General features: G+C 44.6%; 2 protein-coding genes across 5 annotated transcripts in view; both read right to left on the reverse strand.

The window, feature by feature from the left end:
• The window catches only part of GSPT1 (G1 to S phase transition 1), a 40,023-nt gene extending 22,308 nt beyond the window's left edge, over nucleotides 1–17,715 (reverse strand). For 2 of the 4 annotated variants that reach the window (XM_080981829.1, XM_080981828.1), the window contains exon 1: nucleotides 15,689–16,361. In XM_080981829.1, coding sequence (XP_080837955.1) covers nucleotides 15,689–16,346 — 658 coding nt within the window. In that variant the 5' untranslated portion in view covers nucleotides 16,347–16,361. Of the gene's footprint in view, nucleotides 1–15,688; nucleotides 16,362–17,516 lie in introns of those variants that run through there. The other 2 variants (XM_080981831.1, XM_080981830.1) reach the window with 2 other exon arrangements.
• The window catches only part of LOC308463448 (transmembrane protein 238-like), a 166,317-nt gene that overhangs the window by 52,996 nt on the left and 94,006 nt on the right, over nucleotides 1–19,315 (reverse strand). The window lies entirely within an intron of this gene.

Here is a 19,315-nt window from a genome sequence, read left to right on the forward strand (position 1 = left end):
ACTTTACATTTCTCCCTGTTAAAATTCATCTTGTTTGTTTTGGCCCAGTTCTCTAATCTGTCAAGGTCATTTTGAAGTGTGATCCTGTCCTCTGGGGTGTTAGCCACCCCTCCCAGTTTGGTGTCATCTGCAAATTTGATCAGGATGCCCTTGAGTCCATCATCCAAGTCGTTGATAAAGATGTTGAATAAGACCGGGCCCAAGACAGAACCCTGTGGCACCCCACTAGTCACTCTTCTCCAGGATGAAGAGGAACCATTGATGAGCACCCTTTGGGTTCGGTCAGTCAGCCAGTTACAAATCCACTGAGTGGTAGCATAGTCAAGACCGCATTTTACCAGCTTCTTTACAAGAATATCATGGGGCACCTTGTCAAATGCCTTGCTGAAATCAAGGTAGGCTACATCCACTGTGTTCCCTTCATCTACCAGGCTTGTAATTCTGTCAAAAAACGAGATCAGGTTAGTCTGACATGACTTATTTTTCAGAAATCCATGCTGACTATTGGTGATCACAGCATTCCTTTCTAGGTGCTCAGAGACTGTTTGCTTAATGATCTGCTCCAGAATCTTCCCTGGTATTGATGTCAGACTGACTGGGCGATAATTATTTGGGTCCTCTCTTTTCCCCTTTTTGAAAATAGGGACAACATTTGCCCTCCTCCAGTCTGCCGGGACTTTGCCTGTTCTCCAGGAATTCTCAAAGATGACTGCCAGTGGTTCTGAGATCACATCTGCCAGTTCTTTTAATACTCTTGGATGCAGTTCATCTGGCCCTGGAGACTTGAATACATCTAAACTAGCCAAGTATTCTTGTACTATCTCCTTAGTTATTCTGGGCTGTGTTTCCTTTGCTGAATCATTTGCTCCAAATTCTTCAGGTCGGGCATTGTTTTCTTTATCGGAGAAGACTGAGGCAAAGAAGGCATTGAGGAGTTCAGCCCTTTCTGTGTCCCCTGTTTGCATTTCACCATCTTCTCCTCTGAGTGACCCCACTGTTTCTTTGTTCTTCCTTTTGCTACGAACATACCCATAAAAGCCTTTTTTGTTGCTTTTAACCTCTCTAGCAACCCTGAGTTCATTCTGTGCTTTAGCTTTTCTGACTTTGTGTCTACACGTGCTGGCTATTTGTTTGAATTCCTCTTTGGTGGTTTCCCCCCTTTTCCATTTTTTGTACACATCCTTTTTTAATCTTAACTCAGTTAAAAGTTCTTTAGATAGCCACCCTGGCTTCTTTAGGCACCTTCCATGTTTCCGTCTCATTGGTATTGCCTGACGTTGTGCTTTTAGTATCTCCCTCTTAACAAACTCCCAGCCATCATGAACTCCCTTTCCTTTTAGTATTACTGTCCATGGGAAGTAGTATTTATCTACTTGCACTGTGTGCTTTCTAACTGCTACGTTGGCAGGAGCTGGGACCGAACAATGGGAGCTCACCCCGTCGCGGGGATTCGAACTGCCGACCTCTCGATCAGCAAGCCCAAGAGGCACAGTGGTTTAACCCACAGCATCACCCGTGTCCCTATCCATAAGCCATAATGCCCAGCAAAATATGGTTATATTTGGTACTCACTTACTTTTCACATTTAAAATAACAAATCTCTCTTTTGGTGTAGGGTGGGAATCAGATGTGTGCTTGTACACCCCGCTTAGCATTTGGCAGTAATTCAGAATGCTGGCTTACAGCACACCAGTGGATTTGTAAAGTAAACGTACTGTCTGCTCACACTACTACAGGAACCAGACTCTCAGCCACTTTTTTGGTTCTGCTTGCGCTGCAGGCTCCAAAAGAATAGAGCAAAGCAGGCCATGCTGGCAGAAGGCCAATATTACAGGCACGAAGGGTGAATGCAGGTCAGGCAGAGCAGAACACAGAAGATACAAAGGCAACAGCAATACCCTCTTCAGGGCAGTAATTAGAAATGCTAGATGACACTGGACAGAGTGTACAGTTGTGCGGGAAGCGGCTGGCACTAATGACATATCCTCCAAGGGTAGTGATGTGAGTTTTCTGGAAAATGCTGCACTGGAAAAAATTCTGGAAATAAAATCTTGATATAAATTATAGTAATGTGTAGTGGGTTTTTAAAAAACTCTTTAATGCCCTAGAGCAGGGCTTCCCAAACTTGGGTCTCCAGCTGTTTTTGGACTCCAATTCCCACCATCGCTGACAACTGGGTCCTGCTAGCTAGGGATGATGGGAGTTGTAGTAAAAAAAAAAAAAGAGCTGGAGACCCAAGTTTGGGAAACCCTGCCCTAGAGCCAAGGAATCCAACATAGTGCCTCCAGATGTTGCTGGACTCCAACTCCCATTATCCATACCATTGGCAATGGTGGCTGAGGCTGATAGAAGTTGGGAGTCCAACAACAGCTGGAGACAAGCGCTTGGCTACCTCTACCCTAGGGAGTGTTCTAATTCAGCATGTTTACTTTACCTTTATTTAGTAAACAAAGCTAATGAAAGTTCCCCATGTTAATTTTATGCCCCAATGCAGCACAAGTATTTCACCTGAAATATTTGAGGAAGCAAATTAAGGCACACTTAATGTGCTTTAAAGATGCTATTAAGGAGGGGGGGTTGGATAGACCCCCCTATGCAGGGATGTTTGGACTTTTCAATGGGCCGTGAGATGTTTCGGGTTGTGGGGGCTCTTAATTCTGGAGGGACTTTGAAACATGTTTTTAAATACCACATGGAGTTTAGTGTGGACTATGGAAAAGGGGCTGATTTGTCGAGAAGGGTCAAAAACACTGTCAAGATGGAGTTCCCACGAGTGAAAGGAGCAGGAGACAAAGTAAAGTACAGGTATAAATATGAAGAAGAGCCGCGGAAGGGACATGGAAGAAACTTAAGGGCCTCGGACATAAGATTACCAGGTTAATGCGCTAGATTGATGGGATAAGAAAGGACTGACAAAACCCGGGACCAGGAGGAAGAGACGCTGGATGAAGATTGGAAGAAAAAAATTTTTTTTTATTAGGATTGTTTTATAAAATTGATGAATGTCAGAAAAATGTTGGAACGAAATTATTTGGCTTTAGCAAAAATGTTTAAAGAATTATGTAAGAATATTATGGTTATAAGAAATTGGTATAAATAAGATCTAAGTTTCAAGTTTTAAGATCTTTTATAGTAAGATAAGATTAAAATAGATTAAGATAATGTAATAACAGAATATTATGAAAAATGGAAAGGATTTGCTGTGACAATTAACAACTAGGATACAAAAAAAGGGAGGAGTGAGGAGGTCAAAGAAAGAAGGTAATGACAGTTAAGGATTTGAGAATATTGGCTTTGTTTTTAAATGTTTGTGGCTTATTTTTGTCTTTTGATTGTGTTGTGTTATTTTTTGATTTTGATTTTTATCAATTTGTATTGTTTGATTGTGGTTTGTTTTTCTTTTGTTTTTTCTCTTTCTTTTTTCTTTTTTTTTGTAATTCTAAAATTCTTAATAAATATCATTAAAAAAATAAAATAAAGATGCTATTAAGGAGAACCGAACTGGAATATGTGCTTGTAAAAATCTAAATACATTATCATGTACTTCCCTCATTTTGTTCAAGCTTAAGAAAAACAAACAAAAGTACTGAAAACCGTTGGTGCAATAAATTTCAGCAACGCAAAGAACTATATGCAATTTGCTGACTTGCATAGGGACAATCACCTGAAAACATTCATTACAGCTATGAAAACGTCAGGCTTGCCTAATATTCTTCAATAATGCTAATATATTTATGACATTGATCCCCCCAATAGTGATAATAAATCCTTGCCTTGGAAATTTGCTCACCCCACATCACTGTCCAAAGGTTTAAACAATTTAGCCAGCAAGTCTTAACACGGTGTGCTACAACAAAATAATGATCAGGAGGCCCACATTTAGAACAGAGGAGAGGGCAGGCTTCCTCCAGAGAATCAACTCTTCCTCCTTTGCAATTTCATGGAGCCAATTATATGGGGGATGGAAGAATGTTCACCTCTTGAGGATCGGATGCTGGTAACAAAAGGGGGAAGTCATGACATCCACCCCCTTATCAAGAACACAAAGAAGCATCCAAATTGCTGCTGCTGGGGAACATAATCCTAGGCCCCATCTACACTATACAGTCAATGCAGTATTGTACGTTATCAGTCATGGCCCCCACTAAAGAATCCTGGGAAGTGTAGTTTATCAAGGGCGCTTAGTGTTGTTAGGAAGCCCCTATTCCCCTCACAGAACTACAGTTCCCAGACTTCTCTGAGAGAAAGGACTGCTGTCGAACCTCTGAAAATTGCAGCTCTGCGACGGAAAGAGGAGTCCCAACAACTCTACACTTCCCAGGATTCTTAGGGGGAAGTCCTGGCCTTCTACGGGTTTGACATTTAGGCAATCCATTTGTCATTTCCTCCCTCATTCTTTGTAAGTCTCTGCAGGTCTAACCATCCACAGATAGGAGAAAGCAGTAAGAAAGAAAAACCAGCTGGCTTTTCAATTTGTGTCTCTCTTTTGCTTCAAGAGCAGTATGCGGCCATGAGAACCACTGCCTTAGAATAAGACAGGGGAGAAGGAAGGAGTTAATGCTACATAATCACTAGGAATGTAAACTGAGCGAGCTTAGAAATGTCGCAATCCTCTATCATTTGCACAAATGGCAGTGAATTACTAATCCAAAAAATACGTTAGGGACAGGGAACTACTTTAAGCCACAGTGAAGTGGCCAAACACGCCCAGTGGGATTTAACATTTCCTTTAAAGAGCAGGTGCCCATGTCATGCCACTACCTGCTTTTGAGAGTCCCCTTGTTTTCAAGAGCGGTTTACCACATGGCACACTGGTGCTGCTCAAGAACTGCGCTTGTGCATGCAAAACTTTGGATGCAGGCCTATACTTATAAACATGGAATCTCCTGTTCTTGTGCAGTTACAGTGGTACCTCGGGTTAAGCACTTAATTCGTTCTGGAGGTCTGTTCTTAACCTGAAACTGTTCTTAACCTAAAACAACACTTTAGCTAATGGGGCCTCCTGCTGCTGCCGGAGCACGATTTCTGTTCTCATCCTGAAGCAAAGCTCTTAACCTGAGGTACTATTTCTGGGTTAGCGGAGTCTGTAACCTGAAGCATATGTAACCTGAAGCGTATGTAACCCGAGGTACCACTACTGTTAATATTAATCATTTTTTTAAAAAAGATGGAGAGAAAACAGGAAAATTAAACCAGAGTAGAGGTCAAAATCTTACTTCGAGCTTATGATGAGGGGAATGAGACTTTGTGCTGACCATCAAGCAGTGGCTTTTTCCACTTGCCTTGCTCCACCCTCCAGCCTTCATAAGGGAACTGTTTCCAGAGGAAGAACTGTGCGGGGAATGAGATTTTGTGCTGGCCATCAGGCAACGGGTTTTTCCACCTGCCTGGTCCTTGGGGCCCTAGGAGCCTTCAGAACAGAGCTGCTGCCATAGGCATTATGTGTATGTGTCTTTTGATGAACTGAGTAGAAGATTATGAGTTATGAGGTGAGGAGAGAGAGCGTGTGTGAATTCAACAGTGCTTCGTTTGGTTTTGGTTGTAAGATTGTAAATGTTAATTTTGTTTTGTGAATTATGAGTGCAGTAATGCTTTGTGAATCTTACATGACTTGTTGTGGTTGTGCTGCTTAGCTCGTATTCAGTGATGAACTACAAATCCAAAACCTTTTTCACCTGTACTATTGCCAAATCACGTTATCCTGAATCCTATAGCTGTGCATTCGATTTCTACCCATACCCCAAAATGCAGAACTGCTGCACTTGTCTCTGCTGGATTTCATGTTAGTTTGGGTTGAGTTTTCCACTCCATCAAGGTCATTTTAGAACTTTATTCTGTTATGGAGACCCAGCATTAGAATAAGCACAATCCTTACAAGAATCCTTGAAAAGCTCTCAAATTCTTTTAAAATAACATTAAATTTCTAAGGCAAGCAACCCATTGTTTCCCACATTTGTAACTTTTTGGAAAGGCTTTCCTCCTTGCTTAAGTCAGAGAAGTAGTTGTGATACCCACATGACCCCACTTGCATCATGTTGAATTAATGAAAAGTGTGTGAGGTGGCGGGGGGGGGGGAGATTTAAGGTACATGTGGTTAGCAGAAGTGAATCCTTCCCCCTAGGCCATGGGTTGGCAAACTAAGGTCCGTGGGCCGGATCAGGCCCAACTGCCTTCTAGATTCGGCCCGCGAACAGTTCGGGGATCACCGCGTGGATTGCCAGCGCGCACATTCTTTCCCTCTCCCTCCCTCGGCGGCGCTTTTCTCCTCAGGGACGGAGCAATCTTGTGCCACGCTGGGCGCTGTCAAGGGTCGGCTCGCCTGCCTGCCCGCCTCAGCAGGGCGGTGCTGTGAAGGGGGCGTGTGGCGCCAGCTGCTGCTGCGTTTTCCTCCTGCTCCTCCTCCGCCTCCCCCAGTCTGCTCTTCCTTCCTTCTCTGCGCCCCTTTTCCACACCACTTCCTTGTACACTTTCTTCGTCGCCGCCTGCCTCCTTCATTCGTCCCATGGCGTTCAGGTGGGTCACTTGCAGGTTGGCAGGCAGCTCAGTCTTCTTCTCCGCAGTGCCTCTTGGGAAGCAGCGGAAGCAGCAGCAGCAGCTGGTGGTGGTGGGTAAAAGCTCCGGTGACGCCCCGGTTCCCCTACCTCCGTCTGCGGCTCCTCCGCTGGGGCTGCTGCTGCTATCTTCACCAGCCAACGCAGCCTCCTACCCGTCATGGCACCTGGCGGGCTGGAGAAGCCCAACTGCAGCTTTTGGGATGACAACTGGGACAGGTAAAGCGAAACATCTTCAGGCCTCTTTGTGGGCGGGTGAAAATCATTCATCCCCCCCCCCAATATAGTCCGGCCCCCCACAAAGTCTGAGGGAGAGTGGACCGGCCCCCTGCTGAAAAAGTTTGCTGACCCCTGCCCTAGGCTGTGCTTTCCTCCTCCAAGCTGCACAAGGAGAAAGAAAACTAAGTAATTCTGGGGGAAGTTCAATGTCCCTCACATCCATTCCTAATGTGCTTTAAATCCCTTCTCCACGTGGAAGCCTTGGTATTTTTCCAAGGCCTTTTAAATTTTGATTTCAGTCAGTCCGGTGCTGGACTTTTTGTTTGCTGTGCCATTTTATTTGTGCTTTTTGTTTGCGTGTGCTTATTTTATCATCCTAAGAATTCTGTTTTTTTAATGTGCATTGTTTATTTATTTATCTTTGCATTATGAGCCACTTTAGGCACAAATCATTGTGGAAGAGCAAAATATAAATAATAAACTTTACCATAATTGAGTGTGTGTGGGAGACAGAGAGAGGAGAGAAGTGTACATAACATATTAGCAAACTCTTTGCCCTAAATATTCCCCTGGAGATTATGCTCAACTATCGTTGTACACTTCAGTTGTGACTGTTACAAAGCCTCCTTTAACTCTGATGACTGCAACAGAAAGCCAAACTTGCTGGACTTTTCCATCTTTTTACAAGGGCAAACTTTGGTACTGCTTTTGGACAACGCCCTATTAGGCTTGTAAACAACTACTGTACTTGCTTGCCTGCCTGAGGCAAGTGAGTATCAGCTCCCTGCAATCTGGCAAGGCAACTCAACTTTCCCCATTTCAGACTATCAGTGCATTATATGGTTACCTGCTTTGGGAATTTGGAACTTCAGAAATTCTAAATAAACTACTAACAAACATGGGCAGATAATAAACACACAAATGTGCACTAGTAGCTTTTCAGGTAAGGCTGCACATGTGGTGTCTCTTCTCATAAAAAAGAAACAATTTTTGTCATCACCCTGTACTGTAACTAAGCCTACATACATGTAACTGAAATACACACACATTCCTCTTCCTCCTCTTCTCTCCTTCCCTTGTATTCTCTGTGCTGAATTACAGGTTGTGGAAGTCCCTCGGAGCAAGCACCTATCCTATTATACTCTATGAATAATCACACATATTGATAGCACAGAGAAAAAAGCTCACAGGGTGTTCAGCAACAAACACTGCCTTATCTGGTAAAGCTATCCAGGGAAGCGACAAAACAAATTACAGCAAAATTATTTAAATGTAAGCAACATCGTTATCACCAAGGCACATATGGACTCATTGGGAAAAAATCCTTATACAGGCACAATAAGAAGGAACTATCCTAAATTAAAAACATGACTGTTTTAGTAGCAACAGTAATGGGTGAGAGAGAAATCCATTTTGTTATGTGCAGTTGGCAACACAGGACAGACACCACATATTCGACAAGGATAAACAAAAACAGGAACCTTTTACATCATCCCAATTATTACATAATCAAAAATATGTGGTTCTGAAAAACTGAATCATATGTCTATAACGATGGGCTTGCACATATGAAGGCAGTTTCTGCTAGTGCTGTAGTGGAAAGTGAGGGGCAGATGGGGCTCATCAACCTGGAAAGGTAGCCCATCTAGGAAAATAAAAACTCTGATCCTAAACCTCCACTGCCTTGTGGGATATATTTGGGAGAAGAAAAGGCTATGGAGTAAACCCTACACAAATTTGGAGTGCAGTCCCTAAGATGGTTGGATGACACCTTGTATGCCTCCTTCCAGAAACTCCTGAAGTCAAACTGCCGCCAAACGTTTTGCTCTGCTTTCCTCTGGACCACATCAGCGATGTGTCTTGGTGTCTGGGCAGCCCAGGACCTCCATACACACTGCTCAGGCTTGCATCCTGGGAAGGTCACTTTGGTGCTGCTAACACAGCACTTTGATTTCACCCCTGGAAACGCACTCCATTGCCCCTTGAGACAGATAGATGCCATCACCAACACCCTTACACTGAAACTTGTATCCCAAGGTAGAGGCCACAGCACGCAATTTTGAATTCAGACTGCTTAACTATACAGTTGACTCTCAACTTACGCAGGAGTTACATTCTGGGGTTGGTGCATGAAGACAAAATCACATGTAGTCAAAGCATATTCTCCAAAGGCGAGTGCAATGGCAGGTGGGATTGCTGACACACACACACACCGACACCTGCCCTCCTTTTCATTTTTTCAGCCAAGTGCATAAAGCTGAAGTCGCACAAGTTAAATGCACTTAAGTTGTGAGCTGACTATACTACTTTAGATGTCACCTGTGGCTCTTGATTTACCACACTTCATTTATTATACTTCATAAAAAAAGACTGTGGAAAATAATACAGGGCAGAGACTACAACAAAAGGGAGAACTGGACATTCCAGATTGGTTCCTGAGAAGTTCAAAGAGCAGCAAGAGACATTATTACCTGTGTGGTTGTCAAGTAAACAAAGCAGTGAATGTCTCAAAAGGAAACCTTTAAAGTGTAAGGGCTTTTGTTTTATTTTTCTATAGCAACAATGCATGGACAGTCCAATCATGGAATATTTTCAAGTCCTGTAATAAAACATTAGGCCACGTGGGCAGGGTATAAATAATAAAATTATTATTATTGCTTCCAAATAAACTTTCCAATGTTACAGGTATGCTTCTCTTAGTGCTGAATACAAAAAATGGCAGACACTGCATTTCACAGTTGTCTGATGTCCACACCCTCAGACCACAAAGCCTGCTCCCTATCTCAATTATTGTAATAATTAGATTTTTGCCACTCCCTTCTACCAAAAGAAGCCCAGATGTTTGTGGCCTGGTTGGCATAATTTAGTGAAGAGGGAAAGGAACTAACTACTTTGGACAGTGAAACAAGCTCTGACATCTAACACATAATTGGGTTCAAATAAAGTCTATTTAATGTATACAGAAATGTTAAGAAACCATTTTGAAGAAACTGGTGAAACATGCATTTTAGAAGCTTGCAGATCTTCCAAAATGCTTTCTCTTTGTTTCTAACAATATCAACAAAAAATGTACTTCATGAGCCAAGGTATTAATCGGTAAATGAATTACATTGCCTACTGCTGACTGACACAACCCTTTTGTTTTCCCTGTAAACATTTAGCGAAGCAAATAATAAGCAATAATTAAAGTGAACTCTGCAATAAGGTCTGGGAGAAGACAAGGAAAGAACATTAAATATTTAACCGCCCAAAGACAGCAGTACTTGTTGAGCAGGAACTATGCCATCTCCTCGCTACATTCGGCCTTCCTGTTCAAAGACAAGAATGCAAGCAAGGTAGGATGATAGTCCCATCAACAGGCGCAAGATGAATCACCAGTTATTTTGTGTTAAGAGCAGTTCTGATCTCACAACACCATGTGGGCATCCCAGACTGCTTTTGAAGCACAGCAAGACTGATGGCAGAAATCAATTCCTGTAAAACACAACCCTAATCTATGCAAGAATGGGCAAACCCAGCATGCCTTCAACCCCAGTCCTAACCTACAAGCAAGTGTTTTCCATCTAAAAATGGAAGCGTCACCTACTTCAAGTTTTGAACAGCTGAGTTGCCTCCTCGCCAGATTTAAGATGCAGCGAAGGGCTTTGTGTGAAAAGGGTTGCCGGACGAAAGAAAGTCAGTCCTTCTCCACTCAATCTTTCTCTTTGCTTAGCAGCCTTATACACAGAGTACAGTGATAACTCGGGTTAAGAACTTAATTCGTTTTGGAGGTCTGTTCTTAACCTGAAACTGTTCTTATCCTGAAGCACCACTTTAGCTAATGGGGCCTCCTGCTGCTGCCGCGCCGCCAGAGCATGATTTCTGTTCTCATCCTGAAACAAAGTTCTTAACCCGAGGTAATATTTCTGGGTTAGTGGAGCCTGTAACCTGAAGCGTATGTAACCTGAGGTATCACTGTACTCTAAATGGGAAGTTAGCATAAAATGTGTAACTGAATCAAGGCTGTCTCTTTCCAGGTTAGGGTCATAGCCTGAAGACATGCCTAAGGCAGTAAAAGGCACTCTGGATGACACATGCTACAGGTGCCTCCAGTGGGAAAGTTACATCATGAGCACCCTCAGACTGAAACCTGCTGACTGCAACCCCCTTCAGAACAAGTTGGCCACCACTGACCTGGGGAGATGAACATCTGTCTTGTCTGGATTGAGTCTTTTAGTTTTCATCTAGCTCAGGCTTCCTCAACCTTGGCCCTCCAGATGTTTTCAGACTTTCAATTCCCATCATCCCAGACCATTGGTCCTGCTAGCTAGGGATCATGGGAGTTGTAGGCCAAAAAACACCTGGAAGGTCGAGGTTGAGGAAGCTTGATCTAGCTCATATTTGTCCTCTTCTCACCAGCTTTACATAATGCCTCTTTCTTGCAACAAAATCCTATCTCTACAGCTCCACACAACAAAATACTCATGATATTCCATGCTTTATGCCTATCATGTGGTTGAGCTCCTCACTGCAGGCCTTCGCTATAAAAGTTTAGGGCAGTATCCAACTGAGCTTTACAGAGTAGACCGTTGAATTTAATACTTACGTTAGTAATGCTATTAATTTCAGTGGATAAACTAACAATCTGCTCAACATAGCAGTGAACAGTGATCTGGAAGTCCACTATCTCTCTTAAGAATTTCAGAACTAAGCATCAACAAAGATGAAAGAGAGAGCTGGCTGAGATAAGCGTGTTAAGAGATGGGACACTCATCCTCTATCAAGCAAGCCTTCCTAAACCTAAAAATAAAAAAAAAGAAACTAGCCTGAACTCTCCAATAAAGCCAAATCAAATATTGGAGTAAAGGTAGTTGAGTAGCTCTGCGTGTGTTACAAAGATTAAAGCAAAGATCAGGAATATAGTTACAAAGACATACAGAGTCGCAGTGGCATTGATGCAGCTCCTTCTCCAAGTTAAGCAGACCTAAGCCTGGCAAGTAACCAGTGTTAGAAACTCAGATATATGAGCCCCCTTAAATCAGGGATACAGTTGCCAGACAGAATACCTGGTGGCTATTTTCGGGCTGGATGGCTCAAAAGCCGTATTTTTCAATATGAGTTTTTGGTTCCTGAATTTCATTTTGATTGGGAAGATAAAATATAATGGATAGAATTCTACAGGGTGTGTTGCTAATGTGTGATAACAGGCAAGATCCAAGGATCCCCAGGCATGCAGCTCCAGATGGTGGACAAATCAGGCGCCATCCTGGGAAATTTTGAACACTGTAAGTAACCCATGAATGTTGCCTTGGGTTCTGGAGCCAAAAAGTAGGATAAAAGTGAAGCTAGTAAAATAAATAGCCCCAGGCTTTCTATCTTACAAAAAATAGTCTACAGTAGCCCTGTCAAATAAAATAAGCTCCTGCATCACGTTGCTTAATGAACTGACTGGGTGTGGGTTGGTGCTCCTACCAAACACCCATTCAGTAAAAATTTAAAAGCCTCCCTTTTTAAGAATCACTGCTCTAGAAACATTTTCCAATGTTAAATTATGCCCAAGCAACTCTTCCAGACTGGCACTCTCCTAAGAATGCCACCTTTCCACAGTTCAAACAATGCTCAAGGCGGTTTACAAAGTGAAAACACACGCAACCTTACAAAAGTAGTCACAAACAGTAAAACAAAGCATTATAAAATACACAACCAAAGTGAACCACATAAATCACTACAAGAGCTCAACAGTGACAACAGCAACACCCCCCACAAAAAAAAACCCCCAGCCCAGCCCATGGTACCATATTGATAATGAATGCCTAAAGCTTTCTTAAATACTCAAACCTGACTTAGCCACCACAAGCATATGTATATGAATTGAAACAGTAACTAACATCTTACATTTTGTATACTGTACAGAGATATATTCCAGGCTGTCAGAGGCTCTTCGATCACACAAGGATAGTAAGAAATTGAAGGAGAAAAAGTTCCTTACATCTCTGAACTTTCACATGTACGGTACAGTATAACAGCTGCTGCTACTACAGACCCTGATCCCAATCTATGAAATGGTATGCACGAGGCCACACACACCACATATTATATCAGTATAGTGGCTTGGCTGCCTGTCAGCTAGCTGATATGAAAAAGCCTTCATGGGAAGTGTTCATTTTCAGTCATTCCTAGTAATTAAGGGTGTCTTTGGGTACATATATATCATGTTTCAGCTATCAGTTGTGAAAGTACCCAAACAACTATGATATCCCCAGGAATATGTCAGTCAGTGTTGCCAAGCATCTTTATACCCATGTAGAGCAATATAGATATTCAACCAGTTAATTGAGATGATAGGAAACCGTGAGTGTGACGTTCTCAAGATATGCTTTACATAATACATGCAATATCTTAGCTTAGACAAACTTTTATTTTCATAGGTAAAAAAGCAAGAAAGCTTTGAATTTATGAAGCAGAGTGGCAATCAGAACTTATTTGGAACCCAAGGCTTCATCTCATGTATTCTTATTTCAACCCTGGTAAATGTGCAGAAATTACTAGACCCATCCCTCACAGAGCTATGTTAGTTATCTGCACCTCACTGACAACTTGAAATAACAAAAAGCCAACTTTCTCCCAACTAAAACAAAAAACACAAACCCTGCCTGCAAGCATTTTTTTTTAACTTTACAAATGTTACCTAAAGAGTAGCTACTAGGAAGGATGTTTTTTGAACTCAATGGGGCTCACTTCTGAGTAACACATGCACAGGATTTTGCTGCAATTGAGCATCCCACTTCAAGCAGAAAGTAATCCAGGGACATTCCTTAGCTAACATGCTCAACTATAATTACTAGCTGCGATTTGGTCCTGACTACAAGATCATGTAGACACCCTATGAACACATTTAAGATTGGGGTAGGGGGAATAAAAACTTAAGCAGGTCTCAGTCTGGCCCATGACTACATAGGAGACTGTACAAGAGCATCATGTAAGCTGCACTGAGCTTTCTGAAGAAAGAATGGGATACAGACTCAGAATCAAGCCTACCTAATAAAGTAAAGCCAAGAGCAAAGTTGTTCGAAACTGGATAATTTACATTAAGGCAGTCTTGCCACAAATACTGCAAATATTATGGAGATATTAGGAAAAGGCATGCTTTCCAATTCACAGTTCCCATTAGCATGTTGAACCATTCTTCCTGATTCACCTGATGACCTTGAAGCAATACATCTATCCCTTCTCCATGTCCAACCTAGCCACTGACTCAAGCACCCACAGTAGGAAACACTAAGATTTAAGTTAAGGGAAAGCGCCAGTAACAGTATCATGGAAGTATAAAGCAGCCAGAGTATTTCATGGCATTTTAAGCATGAATAAGCTTAATCAACCTACAAAATAAATAGCAGCATAAATCTGACACCATTAACCTAAGTTAAGTCAGATGCTTAGTACCACCTGGTGAAAAAGATGCCCATGTGCAAGATTCCAATTCCACCAGGGTTTTTGCTGCCTAGAAGGTAATACATCTGGATTTAAAAAAACAAAAAGGGCACTACCAAGAGTCCACAAGGACCCCTATATGAAACACAACATCTGAAGTGCACAACACACATTCAAATAAAGTTTTTGCTGATCTGATCATTCTACCCACTACCAATACTGTAAGAACTACCGTTCAAGTGTAATTCACCATGTTAAAATCTCTCACCTCATCCGCTATATTACTTCTCCTGTGTATTCAGATTACAATATCCTCTTTTCTGCACTGGTTGCCTTCCTTATATTTTGCTACCTTGGAAGACAACCAGTGTAATGTAGTTGATAAGACTGCTGAACTAGGGAGAATCCATTTCCAGCACCCTGGGTGACTTTGGTTTGCTATTTTTCAGCCTAGCATACTGTGGGAGAAAGCCTCCTTAGAGGAGGAGCAAGGGGGAAAGGTAACAGCCTTTTTTTATATATTAAAACCCCGTCATGTTAACAGGTGGTTTAGGAACATAATGGCATCAAGGAAGTCTTTCCGAGTGGCTTTCATAGCAACTCTTCTAATAACCGGAAACAGACTTTTCCCCTCCTCTGCCAACGTAGGCAAGTGACGTCCTGCCTTGCATCACAGCCACTGAGCTGCCCTGAGTCACTCCTCATTTCTGCTTGTCCCAGTGCAGTCGGCATGGCTCCACGCTACTGCCAGAAACAACCACAACACAGGACCTCTCCCTACCCCAATCTCTCAGGTGTTCAAGGTTCCCCAAGGGTCACCCCAACCCCATTCAACTATCTTTCAAACACATACACTAAGACCTTCCCTGCTGTTCCCCTCATGGGCACATTGCTAAGTTGGCCCACGTTGGCCTTGCCTTCTCAGATCATAGTCAATTCCCCGTTCCCCATCTGCTACCACCCGAAGAACATGACCACCTCTCTGCCCCCATTTCTAAAAAGTTCAAATACCATACTGGGATTGCTCCTTTCCTTCTCCCTAATCTGGGCTCCTGACCCACCAGCCTAAGTCACATTCTCCCTAAAAAAATCTCACACAACGCAGTAGGGAGGTTAGACCATCCAGCTGGGAGGAGAGAGGAGGCAAACATCTCCCACTAATGAAGATCGCTGGTTGGCCTTGGGCCAGCTGATCCTCTCTGAAGCCTACCTCGCAGGATTGTTGAGTTAAGCAGGTGAAGGGGGGGTGGCGGCGAGGGAGAATAAATATACCACTAACTTACAGCTGGCTGTAATAAGGAACTGCACGTGATCTGAGCGCAGGTTGTTGTTTTTAAAACATATATATTTGATCACTATGACTGTATTTTCATAGTTGCAATCCCACGCACGACTTACCTGGGGGCTCAACAGGGCCTGTTGAAACGCCCCAAAGTTCAAGGCCTCCAGAACCGAAGCGACCCCCCCCCCCGCCCCAACCCCTTTTCCTTCCTCCCGGGCGAGGTTACCGTGTGGCAGCGACGTCAGGGGCGGCAGGCCCGGCGGGGGCGAAGGCGGCGGCGGGAGTCCCTGCGCGGGCGCGGAGGACGTGGAGGAGGAAGAGGAAGGCGACGACGAGGAGGCTGGGCCTGGGCCTCCCCTCAGGAAGGCCGGCACGAACTCGGCGGCGTGGACATTGGGCACGAAGGGCTTGGCGTTGACGTTGAGGTGCCGGCTGAAGGCCGCGCCCAGCAGCTCCTCCTGCTGCTCCGCCGAGGCGGCGTCGAGCTGGGCCGGGCTGGGCACGTCGGCGGCGGCAGCGCCGGGGGCGGAGGAGCCGGCCGGGCCAGCGCCGGGCTCGATATCCGCCTGGTCCCAGCAGTCGGGCGCCGAGTCGCTGCTGCTGCCGCTGCTGCCGTTCGCCTCCATTTTGTCTCTGCCCGCCCCCCCACAAGCCTCTGCGCTTCCCGAAGCGGCTCCCGACGTCCTGGGAGGAAAGCGGGCTGAGGTGGGGGGCGGCGGCGGCAGGAGGGGAAGGGGCGGGGGAGGGGAAAGCGCGGCAGCCGGGAACGCGGCACCACCGTCGTCGTCGTCTCCGCGCTCGCTCCGGCCGCTCCGCGTGTGCGCCCCACCGCCGCGACGCAGGATGGCCTCCTCGAGATGCCGTACGCCCTTCTCCTCCCGCATCAGCGCCCGGCCGCCATTTTGGTAGTTCTCAGTCAGCCCCGCGTGCCTGCCTTCGGTAGGCACGCCGCCGGGCCTGGGGACTACAACTCCCGGGGGGCCGCGCGCCGGGTGACGAGGCGACGTGAGGGACGCCGCTCTCGCCCGCTTCCGCACCTCTCGCGAATCGAGCCGATGAGAAGACAACAACTCCCAGCGGCCATTGCGCAGCCTTCCTGTTTCAATCTCCAATCACCCCTCTCTCACTGGTAAGAAGAGGTCTCGAAACGTAGCACAGAGGAACTACAAGACCCAGAGGGCTTTGCGCTTCGCATTCGTAGGCGGGACCATGCGCTTACTCTCGAAAAGAGATGGGGAATGTAGTTTCGTGGATGTATAAGAAAGTTGATAGAAGCATTTCGTAAAAGGTAGGAAGTATAGACAGGGATATTCCTTCCACACTCCTCGCACAGAGGAGCGAGAAAGAACAAGTAGGTGCTGTTACCGAAGAGGGAAGGAGTAATAATAAATATTTTCCAATCGAATGAATCAGATTGTGTTCCACGTGGTTGCTGCACAGCACGTGCTTGATAACATAGTTTGCCACATGGACAGTTTTATATATTGAATTTCTATCCCACCTTTTCTTCCAAGGAGCTCAAGGTGATGTACCTGTTCTTCCCCTCCTCGTGAAATTCTTCAACAACCCTGTGGAGTAAGCTGAGAGGCTGTGACTGCCCCCCCAAGGTCACCCAGTGAGCTTCATGGCCAAGTAGGGATTTGAACCCTGGTCTCCAAGACCCAACACACTAACCACTATACCACACTGGTTCACACTGGTTTTCAACCTGCCTCTTCCCAGTCATTGTAATTAAACCAGTAGAGGCTGGTCCATTAGTGTGAATGGGGCACTGGCTCACCAACCTCAAGCCAGCCCCCAAAGTGTCTGCTTTCTTGCTTGCAACCAGCCCAGTGGGTAAACCAGGCTGTCTGCTTCCTGCTCCTTAGGTTATTATTTATTAAATTTGTATACCACCAACCTCCATCTGTAGATCTCAGGGTGTTTCACAACATAAAAATACAAGATTTTAAAAACCCATAAAATACATGGTGTGACATCTACCATTAAAGTACATTTTAGCCCACATTGAAAACACATAGCTTCCCCCAAAGAATCATGCAAGTGCAGTTTACCTCTCACAAAGCTCCTATAGGTCTCCCATGTTGCAAACGGCTTGGCAACACGCTGGCTCGGAGCAGACGCTCTGGCACCGTTTCATACTCTGCTATCACCTGGTTCAATGTGTTGTGTGATTGTATCATGCAACAGGGTTTCACCCAAGCGGTGTGTGATGGCAGTTACCAGAACAATGTCGCCTGTACATGAAACCTAACAAATTAGCTGTGCGCGGAGTAGCACAAGCCTGCTTCCAGGTGCTGTTCTTACCTGTGGTTCAGTGGGAATATTTCTTCCTGTACACAGCTACTGTTATCTGATTAAGTTCTGGGCGGCTGCATCCAGCACGTTTCTGCATCATTGGATAAGCACCACCTCCACTTCTCAGTTAAGCATGCAGAATCAGATGCTGGGCTCCCACATGTAGCCCTGGGCAGTGCTCCACAGCAGTGCTGTGCCAGAAGACCTGTCCTACTACCATCACATATCAGCACAACATCGCTGCAGTATGAGAAAGGCAATGGCAAAAAAGAGGGCATTGAATGACATGACCTGCTTGAACTGTAATAGGAGTCTCAGGTAGCAAGACACTATGGTGCCTAACAGGTGCTTTTACAGTGTTGGTGAGAAAGTACTTGATGGTCCCTTTGATATTGTTGCCTCTCCAATTACAGGGTGAAAGACTGATGAATGATAGGTAAGAGGATAGGGAATTTTATTCTTATTATTATTCATTTATGTATTACCCACCCTTTACCCTAAGGTCCCAGGGCATGTTGCAACATTAAAACACAATATTTAAAACAGTTTAAAACAAACAATTACAAAAATGAGATGGGTTCTTAAAATATATACTTCAAGTGTCAAAAGCCAGGGTAAAAAGGCGCACTTTCAGCAATCTCCAGAAGCTGTATATTGAAGAAGCCAGGTGCACCTTTAGGAAGTGTGGCTGCATACACACCAGGCATTTAAAGCACCCTGTTCCAATATTGTGTGAGTGGTGCTGGGAATTGTAGCTTTGTGCATTTTGAGAAACGCCAAAGATTTTGCTGACTCCACCCTGTCCGCATCACACAAATGGTCATGAGTCTACTACTGTACCTTGCTTTGCTCCTGGACAATTTGAGCACACCCTTTCCCAGAGCTTCCTGTTCCAGGGAAAAGAGGAAGCTTGTGGAACAAGTCTGGGCACTTTGGATAGTCCTGTCCTTCAAGTTTGCAAAGGCCTCAAGTATTCCCACTAGGATGGATGACTTGTAAAGGACTAGATGACAGCTGTGTTTACGCAGCCCTGTCCTTTTCTGGCTAGTTGGAGGCAATGCGACACACCCTAATATTTTTTCTGTCCTTCAGTAATTGAACATGTAGAACAAAGCTCGTCACCTCCTTGGAATATCCCCTATTAATTTTTTGCCCAGGCCTGCATGTATTGCTGTACAGTACTGCCTATGTGTGAAAGGTCATGTATTTAAGCTCTGGGTAGCAAAGCAGTCAGATTTACAAATTCGGGTGTGTGTGACAAACCCCACAGGGGCTATCCGATTTGGCGGCAATAGATTGTAATGGATTGCACTGGTCAGTTTAGTACCAGGCAGTGTGGGAATCGTCACCCACCCACAGCTGCCCTGTTCTTTATTTTGCCAGAACAAAGGTGGCAACCCTATCTACCACCTTGCCCTAGAATGAGATATTGGAGACTGGCCGATTAATTATCTATTGCAGTGGGGATCCAGGCAGGGCTTTTCCCTTAAAGGTATCACAACCGCTTCCGAGCACAATACAAAGTGTTGGTGTTGACCTTTAAAGCCCTAAACGG

This window comes from Podarcis pityusensis (genome assembly GCF_964106645.2).
Source record: "Podarcis pityusensis genome assembly, chromosome: 14".
Lineage (NCBI taxonomy): Eukaryota > Metazoa > Chordata > Lepidosauria > Squamata > Lacertidae > Podarcis > Podarcis pityusensis.